General features: G+C 40.9%; 1 protein-coding gene across 1 annotated transcript in view; it reads left to right on the forward strand.

Moving 5' to 3' along the window:
• Positions 1-25339, forward strand: part of cpne9 (copine family member IX) — a 226224-nt gene that overhangs the window by 44155 nt on the left and 156730 nt on the right. The window contains 2 exon segments of the mRNA XM_062456646.1: positions 23880-23940; positions 24329-24405. Of these exon segments, the coding sequence (XP_062312630.1) occupies positions 23880-23940; positions 24329-24405 (138 nt within the window).

The raw sequence follows: 25339 nt of genomic DNA on the forward strand, positions 1-25339 counted from the left end.
AATCCCATAGGGATAAAATATTATGTGCACAGTATACACTGATGAGTCAAAACATTATGGCCACTCACAGGTGAAGCGAATATTGATCCTCTCCAAACAAGAGCACATGTTAAGGTCAAGTTAGGCTAGAGGGGAAGCAAACAATCAGTTCTCGTCAAGAATGTTTTGGATGCAGGAGAAATGGAAAGTTTAAAGATCATTGCTATTCAACTCAGTTTACTTTATTTATACCATTTGGTCTGTAGTGGGTGAGTTTGTGCTTTTACATGTACACAAAACAACAGACAGTATATGAACTATATGACCTACAAATCTAAACCACATGTTAAAACTGGTGCTCCATGTTTCATAAGACAATATATAAAAAGTTTAAGTTTATTTATAACAAGTACATTTTAATTATTTGATTCTGCTCCTTTTCACAATCCCTAGTGGCCTATCTAAACCTCAAATTAATCATATAATGATAATACATTTACATTTAGCAGACACTCTTATCCAGAGCGACTTACAGTAAGTACAGGGACATTCCCCTGAGGGAAGTAGGGTGAAGTGCCTTGCCCAGGGACACAACTTAATTTTCGCACGGCCGGAATCAAACCAGCAACCTTCTCATTGGTAGCCCGATTCCCTAACCAGCCATCTGACACCCCACTCAATACAATAAACACACAACAATACATTTTATTTCTAACGCACTTTTCATTTGAAAACAAATCTCAAAGTGCTACAGTTAAGATTTATAAAACAAGGTAAAACATCAAGGTAAAAAATACAATTAGATAATTAAAACTCATAAGATCTGCTAAAAATAAATGTGTTTAGTCCTTTTTTTAAAGTCTCAGTAGTTTGAGGTCCCCTCAGATGGTCGGGGAGGGCATTCCAGATCCGAGGAGCGGCAGAACAGAAAGCCCTGTCACCCATGGTGCTGAGCTTAGTCTTGGGGTGTTGGAGGCTGTTTGAATTTTTTGAGTGGAGGGATCGTGCTGTAGTTGTAGGGGTGAGTAGTTCTTTTCGGTAGGGGGCAGCATGTCCATGGATGCACTGATGGGTGAGAAGGGAGACCTTGAATTCAATCCTGGCAGAAAAGGGAAGCCAATAAAGTGAATGGAGAATGGGTGTGATGTGGTCGTATTTCCGCCCTCTCATCAGGATCCTTGCAGCACTGTTTTGAACATACTGCAGTCCCTGCAGGCTATGTAAACTTATAATAATAATAATTCCCAACCTATTTGACATACAACCCCAATTCCCAAAAAGTTGGGACGGTGTGAAATAAAAAAAAAAATTGAATACAATGATTTACAAATCTCATAAACCAATAATGTTATTCACAATAGAACATATAAAACATGTAAAATGTTTAAACTGATGAAATGTACAATTTTAGGGAAAAATAAGGTAATTTTGAATTTGATGGCCGCAACACGTCTCAAAAAAGTTGGTACGGGGGCAATAAAAGGCTGGAAAAAGTAAGTATTACTAAAAATAAACAGCTGGAGGAACATTTTGCAACTAACTAGGTTAATTTCAAACAGGTCAGTAACATGATTGGGTATAAAAAGAGTATCTTAGAGAGGCAGTCTCTCAGAAGTAAAGATGAGCAGAGTTTCACCAATCTGCAAAAATCTGCATCTACGTATTGTGGAGCCATTTCAGAATAATGTTCCTCAACGTAAAATTGCAGACTTTGAATATATCATCATCTACAGTACATAATATAATTATTCTCAGAATCTGGAGAAATCTATGTGTAAGGGACAAGGGGGAAAATAAATTCTGCATGCCTGTGATCTGCAGGCACTCAGGCGGCACTGCATAAAAAACAGGCATGATTCTGTAATGGAAATCATTGCATGGGCTCAGAAACACTTCCAGAACTCATGGTCTGTAAACACAGTTTGCTGTGCCATCCACAAATGCAGGTTAAAGCTCTATCATGCAAAGAAGAACCCACACATGAACATGATCCAGAATCACTGCCATCTTCTCTGGGCTAAAGCTAATTTAATATGGACTGAGGCAAAGTGGGAAAACTGTTGTGTGGTCAGAAAAATTTAAATTAGAAATTATTTTTGGAAACCTTGGACGCTGCGTCCTCCGGACTAAAGAGGAGGGACCAACCGGCTTGTTATCAGCGCTCAGTTCAAAAGCCTGCATTTCTGATGGTATGGGTCTGGTATTAGAGAATCGGGCTAGTAATCAGAAGGTCGCCGGTTCGATTCCCGGCCGTGCATAATGACGTTGTGTCCTTGGGCAAGGCACTTCACCCTACTTGCCTCGGGGGAATGTCCCTGTACTTACTGTAAGTCGCTCTGGATAAGAGCGTCTGCTAAATGACTAAATATAAATGTAAATGTAATGTATGGGGGTGCTTTAGTGCCTATAGAATGGTCAGCTTGCACATCTGGAAAGGCAACATCAGTGCTGAAAGGTATATACAGGTTTTAGAGCAACATTTGCTTGCATCCATGCAACATCTTTTTCAGGGAAGGCCTTGCATATTTTAGGAAGACAATGTTAAACCACATCCTGCATCTGTTACAATCGCATGGCTTCGTTATAGAAAAGTCAGGGTGCTGAACTGGCCTGCCTGCAGTCCAGACCTTTCACCAGTTTAAAACATTTGGTGGATCATGAAACGAAAAATATTACAAAGACCCAGGACCGTTTAAGCAGCAATAATCCTGTATCAGACACAAAAGGGACAACATTCCTCTCCCACAACTCCAGCAACTGGTCTCCTCAGTTCCCAGACAGATACAGACTGTTGTTAAAAGAGGATGGGATGCTACACAGTGGTGAACATGGCCTTGTCCCAACTTTTTTCAGACGTGTTGCTGCCATCAAATTCAAAATTACCTTATTTTTTCCTTAAAATGGTACATTTCATCAGTTTAAACATTTTACATGTTTTATGTTCTATTGTGAATAACATAATGGGTTCATGAGATTCGTAAATCATTGTATTCAGTTTTTTATTTTATTTCACACAACGTCCCAACTTTTTTTGAATTGGGGTTGTACTATACTTATCCAAAGTAAGAAAGTAAGACAACAGTGGTGGATGATCTTAGGATCATTTCCATTGTGAATAAAAAACCCTTCACAACATCCAGCCAAGTGAAGAACACTCTCCAGGAGGGAGGCATATCATACCATCATCCCCGCCCTGCTTCAGGACAAGATCTCCCAGCTGAACATGCCTGATTCCACCTGCAGGTGGATCACAGACTTCCTGTCTGACAGGAAGCAGTGCGTTAAGCTGGGAACACAAGTCTCTGACTCCCGGTCCATCAGCACCAGATCACCTCAGGGCTGCGTCCTTTCTCCTCTGCTCTTCTCCCTGTACACCAACAGTTGCACCTCCAGTCATCCGTCCGTCAAACTCCTGAAGTTTGCGGACGACACCACCCTTATTGGGCTCATCTCTGGTGGAGACCAGTCTGATTATAGGTGGGAAGCGGCCAACCTGGTGACCTGGTGCAGCCAGAACAACTTAGAGCTCAATGCTCTTAAGACAGTGGAGATGGTTGTGGACTTCAGGTGGAACACAGCCCCACTCACCCCCATCACCCTGTGTGACTCCCCAGTCAACACTGTGGAGTCCTTCCGCTTCCTGGGCACTATCCTCTCCCAGGACCTCAAGTGGGAACTGAACATCAGCTCCCTCATCAAGAAAGCACAACAGAGGATGTACTTCCTTCGGCAGCTGAAGAAGTTCAACCTGCCAAAGACAATGATGGTGCACTTCTACTCAGCCATCATTGAGTCCATCCTCACCTCCTCCATCACCGTCTGGTACGCTGCTGCCACTGCCAAGGACAAGAGCAGACTGCAGCGTATCATCCGCACTGCTGAGAAGGTGATTGGCTGCAATCTGCCTACCCTCGAGGACCTGCACACCTCTAGAACCCTGAGGCAAGCGAGGAAGATTGTGGCCGACTCCTCCCACCCTGGACACTCCCTGTTTCAGTCACTCCCCTCCGGCAGAAGGCTGCGGTCCATCAGGACCAATACCTCACGCCACAACAACAGTTTCTTCCCTTCCGCTGTTGGCCTCTTCAACAAGGCCAAGGGACCACACTGACTCTAATGACTTCTTGCTTAAAACACACTGCTTTTTGCACTGCATTACAACATTGTATCTTGTACATTTGTATTTTTTGTAATATTTGTATTTTTGTATTTTTGTATTTTTATATTGTAATTTACGGCAACTTATATTTTATTTTATTGTATATTTAATTCTATTCTAATTCCACTTAGTACTGCTAGTTTATGTACCCTTAGTATAGATAGTCCACATATTTAAATTTTAGGTCCCTATATGTTTATTAGGTCCCTATATGTTCTACCTTCCTGCCAAAGCAAATTCCTTGTCTGTGCAAACTTTCATGGCGAATAAATCCCATTCTGATTCTGATTCTGATATCATTATGCAAGTCTACCGTAAAGAAAATACTTAATGAGAACAAATACACAGGGTTCACCACAAGGTGCAAACCATTCAAAAGTCCAATGAAAGGCCAGATTACACTGAAAAAAGCCAGCCCAGTTTTGGAACAGCATTCTTTGGACATATTAAACTAAGATCTCTCTGTACCAGAATGATGGGAAGAAAGATTTATGGAGAAGGCTTGGAACAGCTCATGATCCGAAGCATCATCTGTAAAACACGGTGGAGGCAGTGTCATGGCATGGGCATGCATGGCTTCCAATGGCACTGGGACACCAGTGATTATTGATTATGTGACAGAAGACAGAAGCAGCCAGATGAATTCTAAAGTGTATAAGGATATATTGTCTGCACAGATTCAGCCAAATTCAGCAAAGTTGATTGGACCTGCATAGGATTCTCGACAAAGTATAAAATATGAACCTTTAAGTATGTTAATTTGTCCAATTACATTTGAGCCCCTGAAATGAGGGGACTGTTTTAAAATGGTTTAAAATTCCAAATACTTAACCCATTGAATTAAAGCTAAAAGTCTGCACTTTGACGGCATCTCGGTTCTTTCATGTAAAGTCCATTGTGGTGGTGTACAAAGCCAAAAATTGTGTCACTGTCCAGATAATTATGGACCTACTAACTGTAAATAAGAATTAGAAATGTTATGGACTACTACTCATTGAGAATGTGCACTGCCAAGAGGTTTGTTCTTGTCATGATGCTTCACCATCTGGAGTCTCTTGACGGTAGGTGGTGGAACAATTGACAGGCAAAAAAGGCTATCCTGTCTGGTCTGAACCGTCAGAAGGTTTACTATGGCGCGAGTCACCAAATACTTTAATGATAGTAAGGGGAACTAGAGGGTAACATTTCTGGGGGAATTGTGGGGTGTGCTTGCGTTGGTTGCAGATGGGTATGTTTCTAGGCTGTGAATATAAACACCCTGTATTTTTGTACGCCCTTCGACTAGTTAGCTAGCTGTACAATTTACCAGGGCTAGGTCTGAATCTAGGAGCAAAACGGAGCACAGCTGCCAGCTGTAGAGCTAGGTATATGCAGGTAGCAACGCTAGTGCCAAATAACTATTTACCTGGTCGGCTCCATGACGCCGGGTAAGTAGGGCTTGTGAGACTGCTCACCAAAATATGAAGGGGAACCCACTTGTCTAACAGATTAAGACATTGTTCGTAGGTACCTAGCGAAAAATAGCCTAAACTTTCCTAGACTTTTAACTAAGGTACTAATGCTGAGGGCTCGCTGATATCGCTGTCTGTCTTACTAGCATGTCTTATCTATGGGTTGTTGCTAACGTGTGCTGACGTTGTGACATTAGGCTAGTACTGAAGTGGCTAGCAAACTAGCTAACATACAAGGCCCTTTTTGCCACAAAAACTTTGTATTCTCCTAAACCGTGCAACGGAACGTAAACCCCAATACAAGCAACGCAATCGTGACCAAGACGAACATTTTGACACCGACGTTGTCTATGTAGTGCAAACATTTACAGAGCCTTAGGGGTGGGAAAATAAATAATAATAATAAATGGAGCTATACATGAGAGAGAACAGTAGGTTGTGTTGCCAAAGGCAAGCTCAGCTAACAAGCGCAAATTAGCTGCAACCACGTACAGTAGACCATAAGTGCATGTTGTTTTTGTGGACCGACAGAGCGCCCTAGTCGCAACAACAAAAATAATTGTGTAGTGAACTGGGGGATATTCGTCGTAGCTCGCTAAGCGGTTTAGCGAGCTAATTTTCAGGCTAAGATAAAAAAAAACGCCCCTCTTTTTGGTTCGTGGAAGCAACTTTCGATAAATCACCATAGTAACATATCAATTAGCACTAACCTGCTCCAGAGCAGGCTAACGTAAGTGTAGCTGGATAAGCTCGCCACACCCCCGGAAAATAACATGGCAGCTCCCTTTTTGAGAGACCCAGTTGACCAAGGAGCTATATTTTAGTTCGATTAGCTTTCCATACCAATAGAGTTCTTCGCGATTGCCAAGATCCTTTATGTCACACGGATGAGTTCTTGTTTGAGCGATATCGATTCAGCCGACAAGGACTCATTTATTTGCAAGACCTTCTCGGGCCGTACATTGCAAATATCACACGACGCAGCAAGCTTTATGCTTTATTATGAGCTTATGCTGCTGTATGTGAATATGTAACGCTATGTTTTACGAAATGTCTTATCTGTTGTGCCTGTGCTTTTTATGTTTCACTGTGGGAGGGTGGGAAACGTCATATCGATTCCTTTTTATGTCTTGACGTGAAGAAATTGACAATAAAGCTACTTGAAACTTTAACTGTGCTTCAGACTGCATAGCCTTGAGTTTTTTTGCGTCAGGTAGGCTATAGGCTAGCTACATTTTTATACAGTATAGGCGATGCAGAAAACATTGGCAAAGCCGCAGCATGCGTTGCTGTAAGAAAAGTGTACTTGGCGCTTAACCAGCTGATGAATCAATTCATCATATTCCCTGGCCATGTCCCAGTCAATGAAATCAAAGAGGGATTTACACATAGGCCTACATGCATATACACATATATAGTACATGATATAAGCGCAGTAGCCTACATATATCCTCATAAGTGTCTATGAATTCGTATCAATTAGATACTCTTTGGCCTTGTTTTTATCTAGCCTACTTATTTTGAAAGAGTTGAGATTATTATTTTCGCTAGCAAGATCTCATTCGATTATTAATTTCCATTAAGCCTACTGCCAGCAGGCACATTTAAAGAAATGTGATCTGATTGATTGGGGGTAATGAGGCACTTAAGATGAGCCTATACATTTCCCCAAAACTTTCGCATTTAGCTTATCGGCAATTTTTTGCCAAGCTGATTGTCTTGCTCTGGCAGCGGTGGTGGTGTTTGACTTAGCCATGATAATATGCTTATTGTCTTCATAGAGACTCATTATAATAGTTTGCTCGGATGGTGAGAATAGCCTATCACCGCTCTCTCTTTCGTCTTTTCCGCCATCATACCGTTAGAAAATCACGGTTTTGGTGATCGACCTTTCCTGCCTTTTGAAGTAGGACGTGCACGTGCAATTTCCCTGATAAGTTTAGCCTGATTGAAATTAACCACATGATTTGGATGCGGATCAGCCGTTGACGAACCGATATTTGCTGTTCTCACTCATCTCGCTAATGTTAACGGGCTAAAGGGACAATTGATTAACTTAGCTTCAACCCTTACGACGAACGGGGCCCAGGGCATAGTGAATCCCAACAAATCAATCTGCGATGCTTGCGTTGCAAAAAAACATATAAGAAAAAAGTGCAGTGACAGTCATGGCTAGCAGAGGAGCATCATTTAACCCTTGTGTTATCTTCGGGTCGTTCTGACCCATCAGTCATTGTGACCCACCATCGTATTGCGACAACTTTACCGCATACAAAAACAAAGTGAAGCATTTTCTTTTAACCGTTGGGCTGTCTCAGACCCCCCACATTGCGAAGGTTAAAAGAAAATTATTTTTATTTGTTTTTGTATTGGGTAAAATTGGGTAAACACAACGATGGTTCGTTATGAACCTTTGGGTCATGTGACCCGAAGGCAGCACGAGGGTTAAGTCACATGATTATTATGAATAATAATAATAATGAGTTTTGCGATCCATGACACCGCTAGGGGGAATGTGTCACAACACATTGTATTGCACCCTGCTGTGTATTGGGCTGCATGTCACACTGTCGGAGTGCCTATGATGTCCCCTGTCCACCGCCTAAAGGCCCTACAATGAGCATCAGTATTGGATCTTGGAGAAGTGGTTCAAGTTCAAGTCTTTTATTGTCAGATGCACAGAACAACACAGCATCAGACTGGGCACTGAAATTCTTTGGACAAGACAACGCAAAGCAACCTGGCATAACATGACATATAAGTACTTTGAACATAGGTTACCCCTATGATAAGCTAAAATATAATATAATAAACCTCCTAAATATTCAAATAATATACGTTACAGTATACTAAACCTATAATACACATAATATCCTATACTAACATTATAACCTATACTTACCTAGAGTCAAGTAGGGTACAATTAGTGCAATATTGCTGATTGTGCAACCAGAATCTGAAAGTGCAACCAGTAGCTGAAGTGACAGTGTGTAAAGTGACTAGTGTGAGTGTTGACAGTGTATCAATGTCCATATAAATGTCCATTCAGAAGCCTGATGGCCCTTGGAAAGAAACTGTAGTCCAGTCTGCGTCATACCTGTCACTCCCGTATTTCACACCCGTCTCCCGCCCCCCTCCCGTTTTGTTGTTTCTCCCATGAAACTCCCATAATTTGTATGGCCCAAACGTCATTATATGAATAATCACATCAATATATTATTCCAAGGTTGTCCAGATGCCAGATCTTGTATGAAACGCATCCTACTCAGATAATACATATCATACAATTTTCAACCCATTTGTGACCTCAACCTGGCAACCTACAACCCAGTTGCGCTGTTGATATCTGCGCAGGTAGACGGGAGAATTCGAATAGGAGACGGGGGAATTTGAATCAAGAATCAATGGTAGAAATGGCATTAAAAGTCTCAGGTGGTGCTACGGCGAAAAAAAATAATTTGGCTGCAAATGTAACAATATATGGACGGAGGAATTTAATTTCTCATCTCCAAGCCGCATCGACAATTCCCACACCTTTTGCAAAGTGTGTTACACTGATTTTAGTATCGCACACGGTGGGAAAAATGATGTAACGCAGCACAATAAATCATAACGGCACAGTCACGCTGCAGATGCACAAAAGGGCACACCGGCGATGTTATGTGTCTGACCCCCCCCTCCCCCCCCCGTTCTGAGGAATCCCGGATTTTGGTACTCAAATGTTGACAGGTATGGTCAGCGTGTGCGAGACCCAATGCTTCAGTATCGCCTGCCAGAAGGCAACAGGGTAAAAAGACTGAAGGATGGGTGGTAACAGTCTCTTAGAATCCTGCCAGCTTTCCTGAGGCATTGTGTGTGGTAAGTGTAAGTAAAGTAAGTACATTTTATTTATTTATAAAGCACACTCTTAACACAGCAAGGCTGATCGAGGTGCCGAACAAAAGCACAAAAATAATAATACCAATACATTTAACCCTCGTGCTGCCTTCGGGTCACATGACCCAAAGGTTCATAACGAACCATCGTTGTGTTTACCCAATTTTACCCAATACAAAAACAAATTAAAATAATTTTCTTTTAACCTTTGCAATGTGGGGGGTCTGAGACAGCCTAGCTGTTAAAAGAAAATGCTTCACTTTGTCTTTGTATGCGGTAAATTTGTCGCAATACGACGGTGGGTCACAATGACTGATGGGTCAGAATGACCCGAAGATAACACAAGGGTTAAAAACCACTATAAAATACATAGTAGAATCAAAATAAAAAACTGTCAACAACAGCAAAACAAGTAACATCACAACTCAAGAGGCAGTGGGAAACGCCAGTACATATAAGTGGGTCTTAAGCCTGGATTTAAAAACAGACAATGAAGGAGCCTGCCTAATAAAAAGGGGAAGCTGATTCCACAGCCTAGGACCAGCAACTGCAAAGGCTCTATCACCTGTGCGTATACAGCGTGATCGGGGAGTATACAAAAGCAGCTTGTCCGCAGACCTCAGTGACCTAATGGGTGCGTGTAATTGTAAGAGGTCCAAGATATATGAAGGGGCCTGTCCATTAAGAGCTTTAAAAACAAACGATAACATTTTACAACATATTCTTAACTGGACAGGAAGCCAGTGCAAAGAGGCCAAGACTGGGGTAATGTGGTCAAACTTCCTAGTAGATGATAAAATGCTGGCAGCAGCATTCTGCACCATCTGAAGACGGGACTTTGAGGACTGGGGGAGACTATCATAAAGGGAATTACAATAATCTAATCGTGAGGTGATAAAAGCATGAATAACAGTTTCAAGGTCTTAAAAAGACAATCAGTGTTTCCTCTAAGATTTGTTTTAGCAGTGGGGGCAGGTCTGTCCCCCCCCCCCCCCCCCCCCCCCGCCGAAACACATTTCTAACCCTTTATTTCGGAGCAGGTGAATGTAATAGTCTAATAGCTAATGTAATATTACACATTTTCGTCCTATTTCCCCTAAAGCAATAAAGTTAGGCTACTTAAAGACACCTTACACTCAAAGTATGTTCTAAATTGCATAAATGCTGCCAATTAATAATTGACGTAACAACTTATTGTAAATGGTCAGTAGCCTAGCCTATTGATTAAGGTAGGCCACTCTGAAGCATGTACACTGTCTGCTTCATTTGATCTTGATAGGCTAAGCATTCTGTAGCAAATAATAACAATAAACCCACTATTTATTAATTAAAACTACTTCAGCATAATAATGCACGTAAAATACAAACGTGAGCAAGGGCAGCAATCGCTATCGAATCAACAGACATGTGCAATTTAGCTAGCAGGGGAAGAATACAAACAACAAAAATCACCAGTTAACTTAATTTACATTTGCAAGAACTATAGACTAATACAATTGACAACATAAGTTATACGACTTACAGTTCTCAAGGACGCACACACGCAATCTCAACTGCGGTATGAAGCGTGTGTCCGTGCTATTCTCCAACATGCACTCTAACATTCACTGCTGATAGACGGCCTAAAATTTTGTACAGCCCGATTTCTGATACCGTGGCGGCAGAAATTTAGCAAAATCAACATAGAGGAAACACTGGACAATGCAGATTTAACCTTAGAAATCAGTCGTAACTGATAGAAACTATTTAAGTCAGTAAGTAAGTGTCCTGTAGGGCATGGAGCTTCCTGCCGATGATGAACTCAGCAGACCGGACCACACTACGTAGGGCCTTGCGGTCTCTGTCTGTGCAGATAGAAGTTAATGAGGATGACTGAGTCCATGCCAAACTTTTTCAGTCTCCTGAAGAAGAAGAGGCGTTTCCGGACTGCTTTGACCACCTTGTCCGTGTGAGCAGACCAGGTGAGATCATTGCTGATGTTTACCCCGAGGAACCTGAAGCAGCTGACCTTTTCCACTTAGGATCCGTTCAAGTGTAGGGGTGCATGCTCCTCCTCCTGCCGCCTCTTATAGTCCACAATCATCTCCTTAGTCTTGCTGACGTTGAGAGAGAGGTTATTGTCCTGACACAATGATGTCAGCTTATCAATCTCCTCTCTGAAGGCCCACAATGGTTGTGTCGTCACGGCCACGGCCACCCTGAGAAAATTGTTGGCCCCCCCATCACGAGTTGCATATTGTACGTCATCGAGATATATATTTTTTTTTCATTGATGGAAAACGGGATTTCAACTTGACTGTAGGACAAATCAGTCTCAAAAAATTATTTCAAAACACATTTTAGCTTATAGAAACCACAGTCTACGATTGAAACATTTCGTCATAGAAATCCATGTATCTCCACACTCAGATCCTGTCAGGTATCTCCACACTCAGATCCTGTCACCCCTCCCCCCACAAGAGGTTGCACTGGGCCAGGTGAGAGTGCAGTCTATAGCCTAACGGTACATAGAAGCTGAGGGAGCTTATCGTCGATGAAGGCTAGCCCAGTTGGACGCTGCTAAGTGCACATACCAAGAAAAAGTCAATACAAATATTCAATAAACTGTTTTTGAATTTTAAATTACCTATTTACAGTAGGCAACCTAGCTTACGTTGGTTAGCTACAGTAGTTAGTCTAATTAGCAAGTGATAGTTAAATTCTGTATTTTGGGAGGGCTAACTGTCTTACCGTGCTAGCTAGTTTAGACAAACAAAAGTTTATGTAGGTAGTGAATTGTAAGGCCGGAGACACTTGGTGTTTGTCCCCGGCTTGGGAAACCCAATTCAATTCTGGTTAGATGTTCAGGGAGATAATTGACTCGTTAATATCTGACTCCAATTTTAGAAATGTGCACAAGTGCGTTACCTGTAACCTTGAGCGCTAAACAGTTAATGACATGAAACTCTGGCGTAGGTAAAAATCGTCTGCTTGATCAGAGCATCGACCCTAAAGTATGCGTGTTCACTAATCAGTCGTTTATCATTACTATAATATGGATTTAACCACCGACCTAGTATGTAAACTAATCACTCAGAGGCTCCGGTAAATTCCTTCGGAGCGTGGAGATCCACTGTAAGTAACTCAGAGGCCTTAGGTTAAAACCTACTTCAAAAGTCTATGTTTATAATCAGTATTAGCTGCATCAACCAGACTAGATCAAAGTTTTCATCGCCGTAGCGTGATAGATACGTTTCAAGGAGAACAAGTAACTTAAAATGCACAATAATAGTTTATTATCTAAATAGTAAGATAATCAATACAATGATAATGAAATATCAAATACAAAACATACCTTCAGAGCAATGGTTAACAAAGGTATTCACAATGAAGACTAGGCACATAACGCACCTGAGCTGTATCGTAAACAGAACTCAAAGTGAGTGGTAAAAACTTTGTCCTATATACACCCAAACCTGACTAAAATGGGGACACCGGTCATATGACTGAAAAGTTGTCTAACGCATACAAATTCAAATTGGATCATTAATCAAGGCTGCAGTAGACCAAGTGGTGCCCTTGCAAGACAAGGGCATAGGTTAACACGTTGGTCTGCTGCAAGCACAAACTCTGTAAACCCTGTAAATGTACATGTTACAGTTTTATAATTATTACTAGAATGTAATACATAAAATAAGAAACAAAATCATATCAAACATGACATTAAAAGCTGTTTAGAACTATATTTACAAGAACACAACTTTTAATGATAATTTCAGAGTCTTCCTCGGTCCACCTTCCTCTTCAACTGTTGAGAACACCTTTCCAGAGGTGTGTCATTAAGGTGTGATTGTCATTTTATCATTCATGCAAATCAACGACTGTCCCAGACGAGTGTCTGGGTGACCAGTGACAAAGGGGCTGCCAAAACAGCCCTACAGTTACTTCAGTCTAGAGAGTAGCCTATTACTAACTTAGGCAATTGGGGCCGATCACAACAAGAGCGTATTTTTAAAACATTGCACATAGCAATGTACCATATAGACGTGGTGTGTCAGTATACCTGTTAAATATGCGCTTTTTGTCTCGGCGTTTTTGAGGCTGATGCTTGACATTGCCATCTAGTAAGTACAAGAGCAAAATATAATTCCTGAAATTCTGTTATGCGTTTTGATTTTGGTGTGCCACCCCTATGATGCTTGAATGCTGAGTTGTAGTCAATGAACAGCATCCCCACATACTTATTCCCTTTGTCCAGATGGGAGAGAGTGGTGTGCATTGTCAGGGCGATGGCATCGTCTGTAGACCTGTTGGACCGGTATGCGAACTGCATAGGGTCCAGGGTGACAGATAGGTAGAAGGTCTATGGGCCTATGTATCCCATGTTTTACACGTGGATGGCCACGTATATGCCATTTACCTTGGGAAGTGATGGCACTAGGATGCACTGTGGGAAGACGACAAGCCAGTGGAGGGAGTGTGATGCTCTAGGCAAAATTATATAATTACAAGAGTGTGATGCTCTAGGCAAAATTACGGCCATTCATGTGGACTTTAGTTTGACACGTGGCACCTACCTAAACATCGTTGCAGACCAGGTACACCCCTTCATGGCAGTGGTATTCCCTGATAGCAATGGTGTTTTCCAGTTGTTCATTCTCCAGTGGTCCGCTCCTATGGTAGTCTCGGAGATAGTGTGTCCTATCACACTGCACAGGTTGTTCAGGAAGGATTTGAAGAACAGGATGTGTTCAAGGTGTTGCACTGGCTTCCAAATTCCCCAGATCTCAATCCAATTGTGCATCTGTGCGATGTGCTGGACTGATGTCCAATCAAATATTAGGTATACATCTGTGTACAAAAAGTTATCATCATGAAATGCAAAAGCTCACAGCCATCCCAATTCAGAGAGTTGTAGCTTTGTTGTTATTGAAAATAAATGTAATTAAGGCTTTCATACAGTTACTGCAAGTGCACTGAAAATAAGCCAAAACCCTAGCACTATTACTTGCTTAGTGACAGCTTAGCTCAGGGTTACTGAAAGTTTTTAATGCAACCCCTTTATCTCGATTACAAAGGCTGGACCAAGTTCCACTGTCACATTCCAATGTAAATGAAGGTCATTAGAGTTTGGGGCAGGTATATTGCTTCCTCTGTGTGAAAAAATCTAATTTCCCTAAAGTTGCCAAGCTTATCCTACGGGTGGTAATTTCATTTGATACCATCCAAACCCAAGTCTCCTTCGCGTTACATTTTATATAGGGATTTGTGCAAAGAGATTGAAACGATTGGAGGAGGGGGATTCCATTGATTGCATGAGGGAAGGATGAAGGAGACAAATGATTAAAGACTTGTAGAGGAATGGGGGAAAAGATATGTAATGAAAGTGTGTGGGAGGGTGTATGAGCTTTTCAAGCTCTGCAGGGTGTTGAAAGGTCTAAAGCCATAGATGGTGGATCACCTGCAAGCCTTGCACAGTCCTTTAAAGGGAGTGTGTCTCTGCTATTGCTAGGTATTTCCTTTTTATCCCATGTTTTTTGTTCTCAAGAAGTCAAATTCTTTGGAACACTAATTAAAGTCGGCAAGGCAATAACAATGTCAGGAAGCATTCGAAGCATTGCAAGTAACATTAAATTAAAACTTTGTGAGTGATTTGGTTTGATGAGCAATTATTTTTATATTAAGTGAATGAAAGGTGAATTACTTTTATTCCTATGGTCTCAGATCTCTGCATTTTTCGGATATATTTGAGGCAGGAGGTCGTGAGGCAGTCCATCTGTCTGTCTTTCACCCAGGTGTCAGTCCTGCTACACTTCTCTATGTCCTAGATGCTCTTCAAGCCATGTAGAACTCCCACCTGTAGATCACAGAGCTTGAAAAAAGGAACAGGAGGACTGAACAGAAAAAGAGATGGAAGAAAAAGATGGAAGAGTAGAAAGGGAGAAAATGGGAGAAGATGCTAGAATAGGATATTGCCAAGTCTTTTAGTGGACAGCACACCCCGGGCAATGCTAATTAGTATGAGATGATAGGCGGATAAATAAAGAGTAAATAATAAAAAAAGTGAAAGCAACTTTTTTTTTTTATTCCTACATACATTTTGCACATATAGAGCACACAATTCAGCACCTTTACATATACCTGGTGAGACATTTAATTGTATTACTAGGTTCTAAAACCAATATAATTGACTTAAATGCTGATGAAAATCCAATAGGGAGAGGCCAATTGTTCCCTGTACCATTGGGAAGTTTCTAAATAACTAGTCTATACAAGAGTTAGAATTTAACCCTATGAATTTGGTATCTCAATACTTTTCTCTATCTTACCCTCAGTGGCCAGCTCTATACGGTGTTAGCACTACAGTTTGTTCTCTGTAATTTAATTATACTAGTGGACAGTGCCCATGATGCAGTTGGTGCTTAAGATGTCAGTGAAACACACAAACATTGATAACTTGAACTATAGTCTGACTATAGGTGGGAATCTGACAACCTGGTGACCTGGTGTAGCCAGAACAACTTAGAGCTCAATGCTCTTAAGACAGTGGAGAGGTTTGTGGACTTCAGGAAGAATACAGCCCCACTCACCCCCATCACCCTGTACGACTCCCCAGTCAACACTGTGGAGTCCTTCCGCTTCCTGGGCACCATCCTCTCCCAGGACCTCAAGTGGGAACTGAACATCACCAAGAAAGCACAATAGAGGATTTACTGAAGAAATTCAACCTGCCAAAGACAATCCTTGTCTCCATCCTTGAGTCCATCGTCACCTCCTCCATCACCATCTGGTACGGTGCTGCCAAGGACAAGATCAGACTGCAGCGTATCATCTGCACTGCTGAGAAGGTGATCGGCTGCAATATGCCTACCCTCGAAGACCTACACACCTCGAGGACCCTGAGGCGAGCGAGCAAGATTGTGGCCGACCCCTCCCACCCTGGACACTCCCTGTTCCAGCTACTCCCCTCCGATATAGAAGGCTGCGGTCCATCAGGGCCAAAACCTCACGTCATAAGAACAGTTTTTTCCCATCTGCTACTGGCCTCTTCAACAAGGCCAAGGACTCCCACTGACATTTAACTATTATCTATTAGAAGTCCATCCGACACCTATTGCACTACGCACAAGCCACCTTGAATGTTGCCCACTCATGCTGCCCATTCATATTCTTATTTTTATATATATTTGATATTTTAAATTGTTAAATTTTTTAGATTGTTATGTTCTTAGAATTAGTTAAACTATTGTACTTTTACCTAATTTAAGATCCGTATATGTTTATTGTTTGCACCTTCCTGCCACAGTAAATTCCGTGTTTGTGTAACATACATGGTGAACAATAATAAGACTTTATTTATATAGCACATTTCATACAATAATTGCAGCTCAAGGTGCTTTACATAGAATCAATAAAAACAATAATACAAGTAAGTGATAAAAGTAATAATTAAAATAGCGAACAATAATATAACTAATAAAAGTAGGAAAACCCTTCTGAGATCAAATTAATTAAATGCTTTGGTAAAAAGGTAAGTTTTAAGCTGTCTTTTAAAAATGTCTAGCGTGTTTGCTTCCCTAATATTTATAGGTAATTTGTTCCATAGTTTTGGGGCGTAATTGACAAAGGCCGCATCACCAATCTTCTTGTGACTGCTTCTGGTGACCTCTAATAGGCCTGCATTTGTTGATCGCAGTGTTCTAGCTGGTGTGTAGTTTATAAGAGAGTTAGCAATGTAGCTAGGTCCTTGTCCGTGTAGAGTTTTGTATGTGAGGAAAAGGACCTTAAAGTCAATTCTGAAGGTAACAGGGAGCCAGTGTAAAGTAGCTAGGACCGGACTAATGTGTTCTCTCCTTTTAGTTTTGGTTAATAATCTGGTTGCAGAATTTGAATGAGCTGTAGTCTTTCAGTGGTTTTCTTGGGAAGACCAGTGAAAAGTGTGTTACAGTTGTCCAGCAGGCTGGATATAAAAGCATGAATTAACTTCTCTGCATCATAAATAATAAACCGAATTCTGATTCACAATTGTTGATAAAAAGGAGAATTGAAACCAAACAGCTATTGAAGTTTGAATATGTATTTTGAAAAATAAATACATTTTTAATAACCTGAGATTAAAATGAACAAAATAAAGGCTGTGCAGCATGAATGCATACGTCTTGAACAGTTTATATGTGAGAGAACAATGGTTGTTCTCGCCGAAGGCTTGAGCACACCCAATAATGCCTGGGACTCACTGGCTGCGAAGCGCTGCGATTAGCTGGTAAGCGCCTGGAAGCGCCGCCTTTTTTCTTTCGGCGCCCATGTTATCAAATTGGACCGGCCACACAGACCGGCCACTAACGCCTGGGACACAGTGGCTGCAAAGCGCCCGGAAGCGTCACGATCAGCTACGACTGGCTCAAGGCTGTTCACACCAGACGCGCATTTCTCTGCGCCGGTCACCAAGCCTTTCAGCTACTCTGAGATTTCCTTTTTGACATGTAACGCTGACATGGTACATAAACATGGCATAGGCTATATTTAGGAAACTTGTTATTCCAACAGCCGCCCCAACAGCATCCCAGAATTGATCCTTCTCTACGTTGTCCTTGTAAAATTGGTACTGGGGGTCATACAACTCCCTTTGCTTTTCAACTTCGAGAATTAATTTGATGTCGTCCATCTCCTTGAATTTCTCGCTGATTTTCAAAACGACTTGGGGGTTCCCTCTCGGTAGCCTGCATGTCTGCATGGGTGTGTTGTGTGCAACGCATGCATGGGCGGCGCTAGGGAGGGGCTAGCAGGTGCTTCAGCACCCCCAAGAAAGACCAAAGCACCCCGATAGCACCCCCTAAAATATTGATCTTTTAGTAATAGTATTCAGGCCCGGAGTGGCCATCGGGAGAATCGGGAGAATTCCCGGTAGGCCGCTCTGCCCGCTCATAAATTGGGCCGGCAGATCCCCTGCTTTCTCTTTGTTTTTTTCACACACCGAATAAAACGATATGTGTTAAGTTTGTTAAGTTACTGTGTGACTGATAAGTAAGCTAATAGACTACACTAGGTTTTACACATGATCAGACCGTGCATTAAAAAGTGCCATTTTCAGTTGTCACGCATGCTCTGTTTCAATTCAGTTCAACTTTATTTCGCCATGTATACAAATACTAGGAATTTGATTTGGTATTCTCCATGCAGGCTATAACTCCTGCACGAGATCTCCACGGCCGCTACACAAGCACCGCTACACAACTAAGGGACCGCCTTCGTTGAGAGCTGTGTTAGACCGTGTTTCTCAAACACAAGTGCGTGTACCAAGGTTGTTTTCATGGAGACAACCCTAAACCATCATTTATTGTTGTGGAGGGAGTTAGCAAGATTAAGCTGATGCGAAAATAATAAAATGGATGGGAAATAGATGCCAGGAGGAACTGAAAAAAGCCAGGTAAAAAAGAAAGATCTGTCACTTCATAGGTTCCTGCAAGGGTAGGAAAAATATGTTTTCTCAAAAGCCCTGAATCTTTCTGGTAAAATTTGGGTTTTAATTTCTGGAAAATATAACAATATGAGTCCAACGTAATGTTTATATTACATAAAGCTCAAAAAACTATTTTGCACTGAATCTAATGCAAAAAATCTCGCTCGAGCGCTATGCGCGCTCGCATTAATATGAAGTTCCGATTTCAGCTCACATAAAAACCTTGACCAGGTCCTAGGTTCGGGTTAAACCCCGAATGTTCAACGTATGGCTCGGCCCCTGGTGGGGATGGGCTGGTTTTGGCCATTACACCCCCGCTGAAAATGGGTCCCACTCTGGCCATGATAGTATTTATATATGTATATATAATTGCGCAGCTCCCCCTGTCAATGATATAGCACCCCCTCAGCACCTGCATTAAAAATTCTCTGGCGCCGCCCCTTAACGCATGACAACTCGTCTCTCTCAAGCAAACAAAACAACTATGGGCATGCTGGCTCAACAGATCAATCCGTTTATTTTCATTCATTTTTATCAGGGTAACCACATGGAATGGCCGTTCGTTACCAACATTGTTTAGTTAGGTTTTATTATGGTGAATATTGGTAAAGTTCGTAGGCCTCCAAAGTAATATAAAAAAAGAATATGATAAAGTCTACAACTTAAAAAATGTTCACTGTAGTCTTCAATTAATGTAGTTAAATCTTAATAACATGTTTTTTTATTCAAATATATCAACTACTATGGTGTATTTTATCATCCTGCAGCCGATTTCGCAAGCGTCTCGCGAAAAAATTATACCAGCTGCCGAAACGATCGCTGCAGAGCGTGAGTAATCGCGGCGCTTCGCAGCCCTTCACGGCCTGTGTGACCAGTCCAATTTGATAACATGGGCACACCCAATTACTGTCAAGTGAAACATTTGGCTTCTGGGTAAATTGAAGAGCTCTCTCTCTCTCTCTCTGACAGTTGTTTGGGGGAAATGTATCAGGTGAAGGCAAGGTCGCTGTTTCTTTTAAGTGTGCAATGCCTTCCTCCACAGATGACTAAAAAAACACTTTTGACAGACAGGAAAGGGATGTGGGGGAGAGAGAAATGTAAATAAAATAATATAGTATTCCCTTTTAATGTTATTGTGCATGAAAGTGGATTTATCTTTTGTCAGTAACGAACAAAAGCCCTTTCAAAATATATTTTTTCCCACAAGTATGTGGAAAAGTGAAGTGGGGTCCTATGATTGACATTAATACACACAACCTTATTCATCTACAGTAGATTCATTTTCACACTTTACTCTGCTCTTGAAAGTGCATGTATTGTAATTTATTCTTCAAATGTAATGTATTTATTAGTTATATGTTTTACGTATATATGTTTTTTAAATTGTATTTCTGTGCTATCTGTCAACAGCAACTTACAGTTACAATCTGAAATATTCAACCCCCCAATGATTTTAAGGATTTATCAGTTAAAGATTTTTCAAAGAACAAGATAGTTCTTCAGATTATTTTATTTTACTCATAAAGAAGTAAACACAGAAAATGCATGGTGTAGTATTTGTGTGTAACTGTATATTTTGTTAGGATAGCTTTGTCACAATTATTCAACCAGACTCTTTGGGAACTCTATAATGACCCTTCATTTGCTTCAGCTATGATGCATATACAAACCCCACCCATAAAGGTGGGGGGTCAGATGGCTGAGCGATTAGGGAATCGGGCTATTAATCATAAGGTTGCCGGTTCGATTCTCGGCCATGCAAATTACTTTGTGTCCTTGGGCAAGGCACTTCACCCTACTTGCCTCGGGGGGCATGTCCCTGTACTTACTGTAAGTCGCTCTGGATAAGAGCGTCTGCTAAATGTAAAGGTATTCAAGGTGAGTTGGAATTATGGAAAAATAGGCCATAAGGTGAACCCTGTTATCGTTTCAACCCGCTCCACAGTCTGGCATCTACACAATCTTTAGCTCATAAAAAAGAACGAGTCCTGCTAAGCTACCAAAAAAAAGTTTGTCGCTGAAATTCCAGTCGATTGTCGATGCGTCTATGTTTTATGCAGAACTGGTTTCTTCAGAGCGTAATAGGATTTTGGTGGCACGGTTCGACACCTGATCCTTCTACACCAATAAGGTAGCTGCTTTTTGTCAACATGGATGGATATGGTTGTCAAATAGAGGATGGGACCTTGCACGTTAGTGTTTCCTATGTTTATTTTGTCGTGGCGGCCCGCCACGACTACAATTCTGCCGCCATGGTATCAGAAATAGGGCTGTACAAAATTTTAGGACGTCTATGTGATTGTTATAGTGCATGTCGGAGAATAGCATGGATACGCGCTTCACACCGCAGTTGAGATTGTGCATCTTTGAGAAGTCGTATAGCTAACTTGTCAGTTAATTTAAGCCTGTTATTGTATTAGTCTATATTCTTGCTCATTTAAATTAAGTTAACTGGTGATCTGTATTATTCCCCTGCTAGCTAAATTGCACATGTCTGTTGATTCGATAGCGATTGCTGCCTTTGCTTACGTTTGTATTTTCGGTGCATTACTATGCAGAAGTAGTTTTAATTAATAAATAGTGTGTTTATTGTTATTATTTGCTAGAGAATGCTTAGCCTATCAAGCTCAAATGAAGCAGACAGTGTACATGCTTTCGAGTACCTTAATCGATAGGCTACTGACCAACATCAATTATTAATACGTCAATTAATAATTGGCAGCATTTATGCCATTTAGAACATACTTTATGAGTGGAAGGTCTCTAAGTAGCCTAACCTTATTGCTTTAGGGGAAATAGTACGAAAATATGTGCAATATTACATTAGTTATTAAACTAGGCTATTACATTAACCTGGGGGGGGGGGGGGGTGTAGAACAATCACGTGTCGAACCGTGCAACCAAAATCCTATTACGCTCTGAAGAAACTTCATTCATTCATTCTTCCACAAATGAAAACACTGATCAACCATAAAAACAATCGTAATGAAAAATATGAAATATGATATATAAAACTGTACAAAACAGAATAAGGAATAACAGATTAAGGACACTCAGTCCTCAGTGTCAGGACAGTTATCTCCCAGTTAAGGTAACTGACTAACAACGATAATGTGGTACAAGAAAAAGAATGTGGTGACATTGTTTCAGTCAGTAAATATTCATTTTGGAATCTAAAAAGACACCTCTCTCAAACACGAAAGTGTGCTACGTGAACACACTGAGAAGAAAGCAAAAGGTTAGCAAAATATGGTAATTTGTAAAAAAGTAAATATTCAAACACAAATTTGTTTTGTCTTCACTTTTTGTTTTATATTCCTTTTTACGAAGGGCTAATTTGTCATTTGAAATAAATCATTTCTATTTGAAAAATGTTTTTTGGGCTGCGGTTTAAGCTAAAAGTTAAATACATGCAGATTTTTTTCCTTTTTTGGAGCGAGTGGGAGGGCGATTTGAGTGGAGCGGGATGCAATCTGCGTTGAGCGCTGAGCGATAATGAGCGGAGCGGCCTGGTGTGGCCTTGAGCGGGGGAGCGGAGGGGTGAACAAGCGTGAGCGAGGAGTGGAGATTCTGTCATAGCAACAGGTCCGTAGCTTAAACCTGCTCGGGAGCAGGCTTATTTTATGTAAACAAGATTTGATTGCGGCTTTACAAGCAGAGGTGATACAGGAAGTCTGTCACAGCCATGTCTTGTCAGTTTTTACGACAACAACCTGTTGCAGAAAGTGCAAAAATAATTAGCAGAATTTAATATTAATCGCACATTGCGTGATAGACAGATCCAATTAGCACAGCGAGACAGGCTATTATACTTTTTGAGTATATCGGTTTTCTCGTGAGGGTGTCATTTACATCATTCATTTGTTGGAACCACATTAAATTATATGACATTAGATGATAAACAAAGTAATTATGAAAATAAGAAAATACAAAGACAAATAGGCCTAGCCTACTGTAATAAGCGAAAAAACATCTAACTTGGTCACTACATTTAATTTGTCTGCTACTTTTTGCCAGCCCTCCTGGATTTTGCAGACTTTGAGGCGTTCCCTGCCGTTTTGATTAAATCTTCCAATTTGGAGTAACCTTCGAGCAAGCTCTTGCTCTGTTTGGCTCTGTTGCGGAAAACACAGGGTGCTTTTTTTGGCCATGGTGAGCAGCCATAGACTTATGTGAGCAGCCAATAGCAGCGTTGCTGATCAAGGTTTCTACTATTGATACATACCCCCTTTTAGACCAACGCATAACTCAATCCAGCTATACTAATCATAAACAACAAGGGTGTTGGAAGAACCGAATTAGCCAGATCATGATTAGCACGGATGTAATAAGCGACGTACGGAGAACGGGCCCCAGCAAGACAATAATCCCAAGCACACCTCCAAATCAACCAAAGCTTGGTTGAGAAAAAGATCCTGGAGTGGCCTTCTCAGTCACCAGATTTAAATCAGATTGAAAATCTTTGGTTGGGTTTAAAGAAGGCAGTTGCAGCACAGAAGCCATCAAACATCACTCAGCTAGAGGCTTTTGCACGTGAAGAATGGGCAAAGATGATGAGAGAGATGTAAGAAACTTGTCAGCACAAGCTAAAGGATACCCCACAAAGTACTGAAGCTGGGGGTTGAATAATACTGCACATGCACATGTGTTAAGAGTAAAATCTTTCATTTGAACTTCAAGGTTAAGTCAACTTCTGTTCTCAAAATAACCCATATGTATCAATACATATTTGTTGTTTAATGATTTTTTTAAAAATCATTTATTGTCATTCTTTCATCCACATCACTATAATGTCTGGAGGTGAGGGGGTTGAATATTGTTGATTGCAACTGAATATAGTATGTCCAAATTTGCAGTTTTATTATTCTGTGTTTATATGTCTGGAATTTGTAGTGGTTATCTGAGCAAGTGCAATTATTTGAAAGAAAAAAAGTAGAGAAGTACATCTGAATCAAAACCTTTTTCTCTCACACAGGTACAATGTGGACACCAGAAGTTCTAACATTTCCAAACACGTAAGCTGTACCTTGTAAAGTGTAACTGTCTTTTCTGTCACTCCTGTTTGTGTGGTTCAATTAAAATCCTAAATCCAAACATCTACATATATTTCCTATCACAAGGACAGTTCTGTTGAGTAATATTTTCTTTTTTTTGGTGGTGTCATGACAGCTTTCTGTTTAACATTTGTATTTCTCTCTACTTTTGGCCAACCTGACTGGATGAGCAGAAGGTTGGTCACAACAAACTATCGTTTAAAAATGGTTGTCTGCAGTCAGACATTTACTGAACAAATTATACTCTTCATTTATTCTTCAGATTCTTATTACATAATATATTACCATAAACTGCCCTTGGAACTATTGTACCTAGTGACGTGTATGAAACCCCTGTGTAGCTAATGTATCATCTGTGTTCTGTCTCCAGGACTTCCTGGGTCAGATGTTCTGCACTCTGGGGGAGATCATTGGCTCTGTGGGCAGCCGGCTGGAGAGGACACTGTCGTAAGTCTAGCCAGAAATGTAATATAGTAGGATGCAATTTTATTTTGAAGCTATACTGTAGGGTATGAACTATTACTCTCATAGTTAATGCTGTGGTCCTTATACAATGATTGCTCTCAACCAATCAGTCGGATGTACTCCTTGTGTAAAATGTAAAATTGTAATGCCACACAAGACATTATGAACACGACATTGTGATGCCGAACAATATAGTACATCATAATACAGTGTTATACAATACAATATTACACAATACAGTGTTGTACAATACATTTGCGATGCAATGTAATGCATTATCATACACAAAACTGTGTGGAAGGGAAGTACTAAAGGAACTGGTCTTTAAACATTCTACAAAAGGGACCTGTTGACTAGTTGCATTTAGGAGATGTAACAGTAGATGACAATGGCACAGCATTTCAGTGTTTTTCTCTCTGTGCTATCGTGAAATTCCATTTGACTAAACAGTTTTTTCATCCATCAGCATGACTATTTGTTTCTAGGTGTTGGGTAGGGATGGCAGGGCATGGGGGTGGGAAGAGAAATTAGCCCTATTGGCTTTCCAAGACCCGGGAATTACCAGGGAAACCCATGGCTGGCGTCATAAGTCAACAATGTTCAGCAACGCCAACCCCGCTCAACATTCTATTCGTTTTTTTTGTGAGCAAGAAATCAACCACCTGCTGACCTTAAGTCCTTCCTGCTCTCAGAAACCCACTCTACAATCACTATCTTCAGATTAAAGTTTATATGCCCAGTGCCAGAAGCACAAATGTCAGACCTATCAGTGTGTACGAATATGTTAAGTTTATTAGGGTATGTATCTTTTTGTGTATCTCAGGTGAGCTTGAAGGGCCAAAGGTTAACAGTATTATGTTTTGGCAGCAAATCTAATCTTATTTTTTGGGGTGGATGGAAGGGGTGTGACAGGGAG

Source organism: Osmerus eperlanus, chromosome 1 (genome assembly GCF_963692335.1).
Source record: "Osmerus eperlanus chromosome 1, fOsmEpe2.1, whole genome shotgun sequence".
Classification (NCBI taxonomy): domain Eukaryota; kingdom Metazoa; phylum Chordata; class Actinopteri; order Osmeriformes; family Osmeridae; genus Osmerus; species Osmerus eperlanus.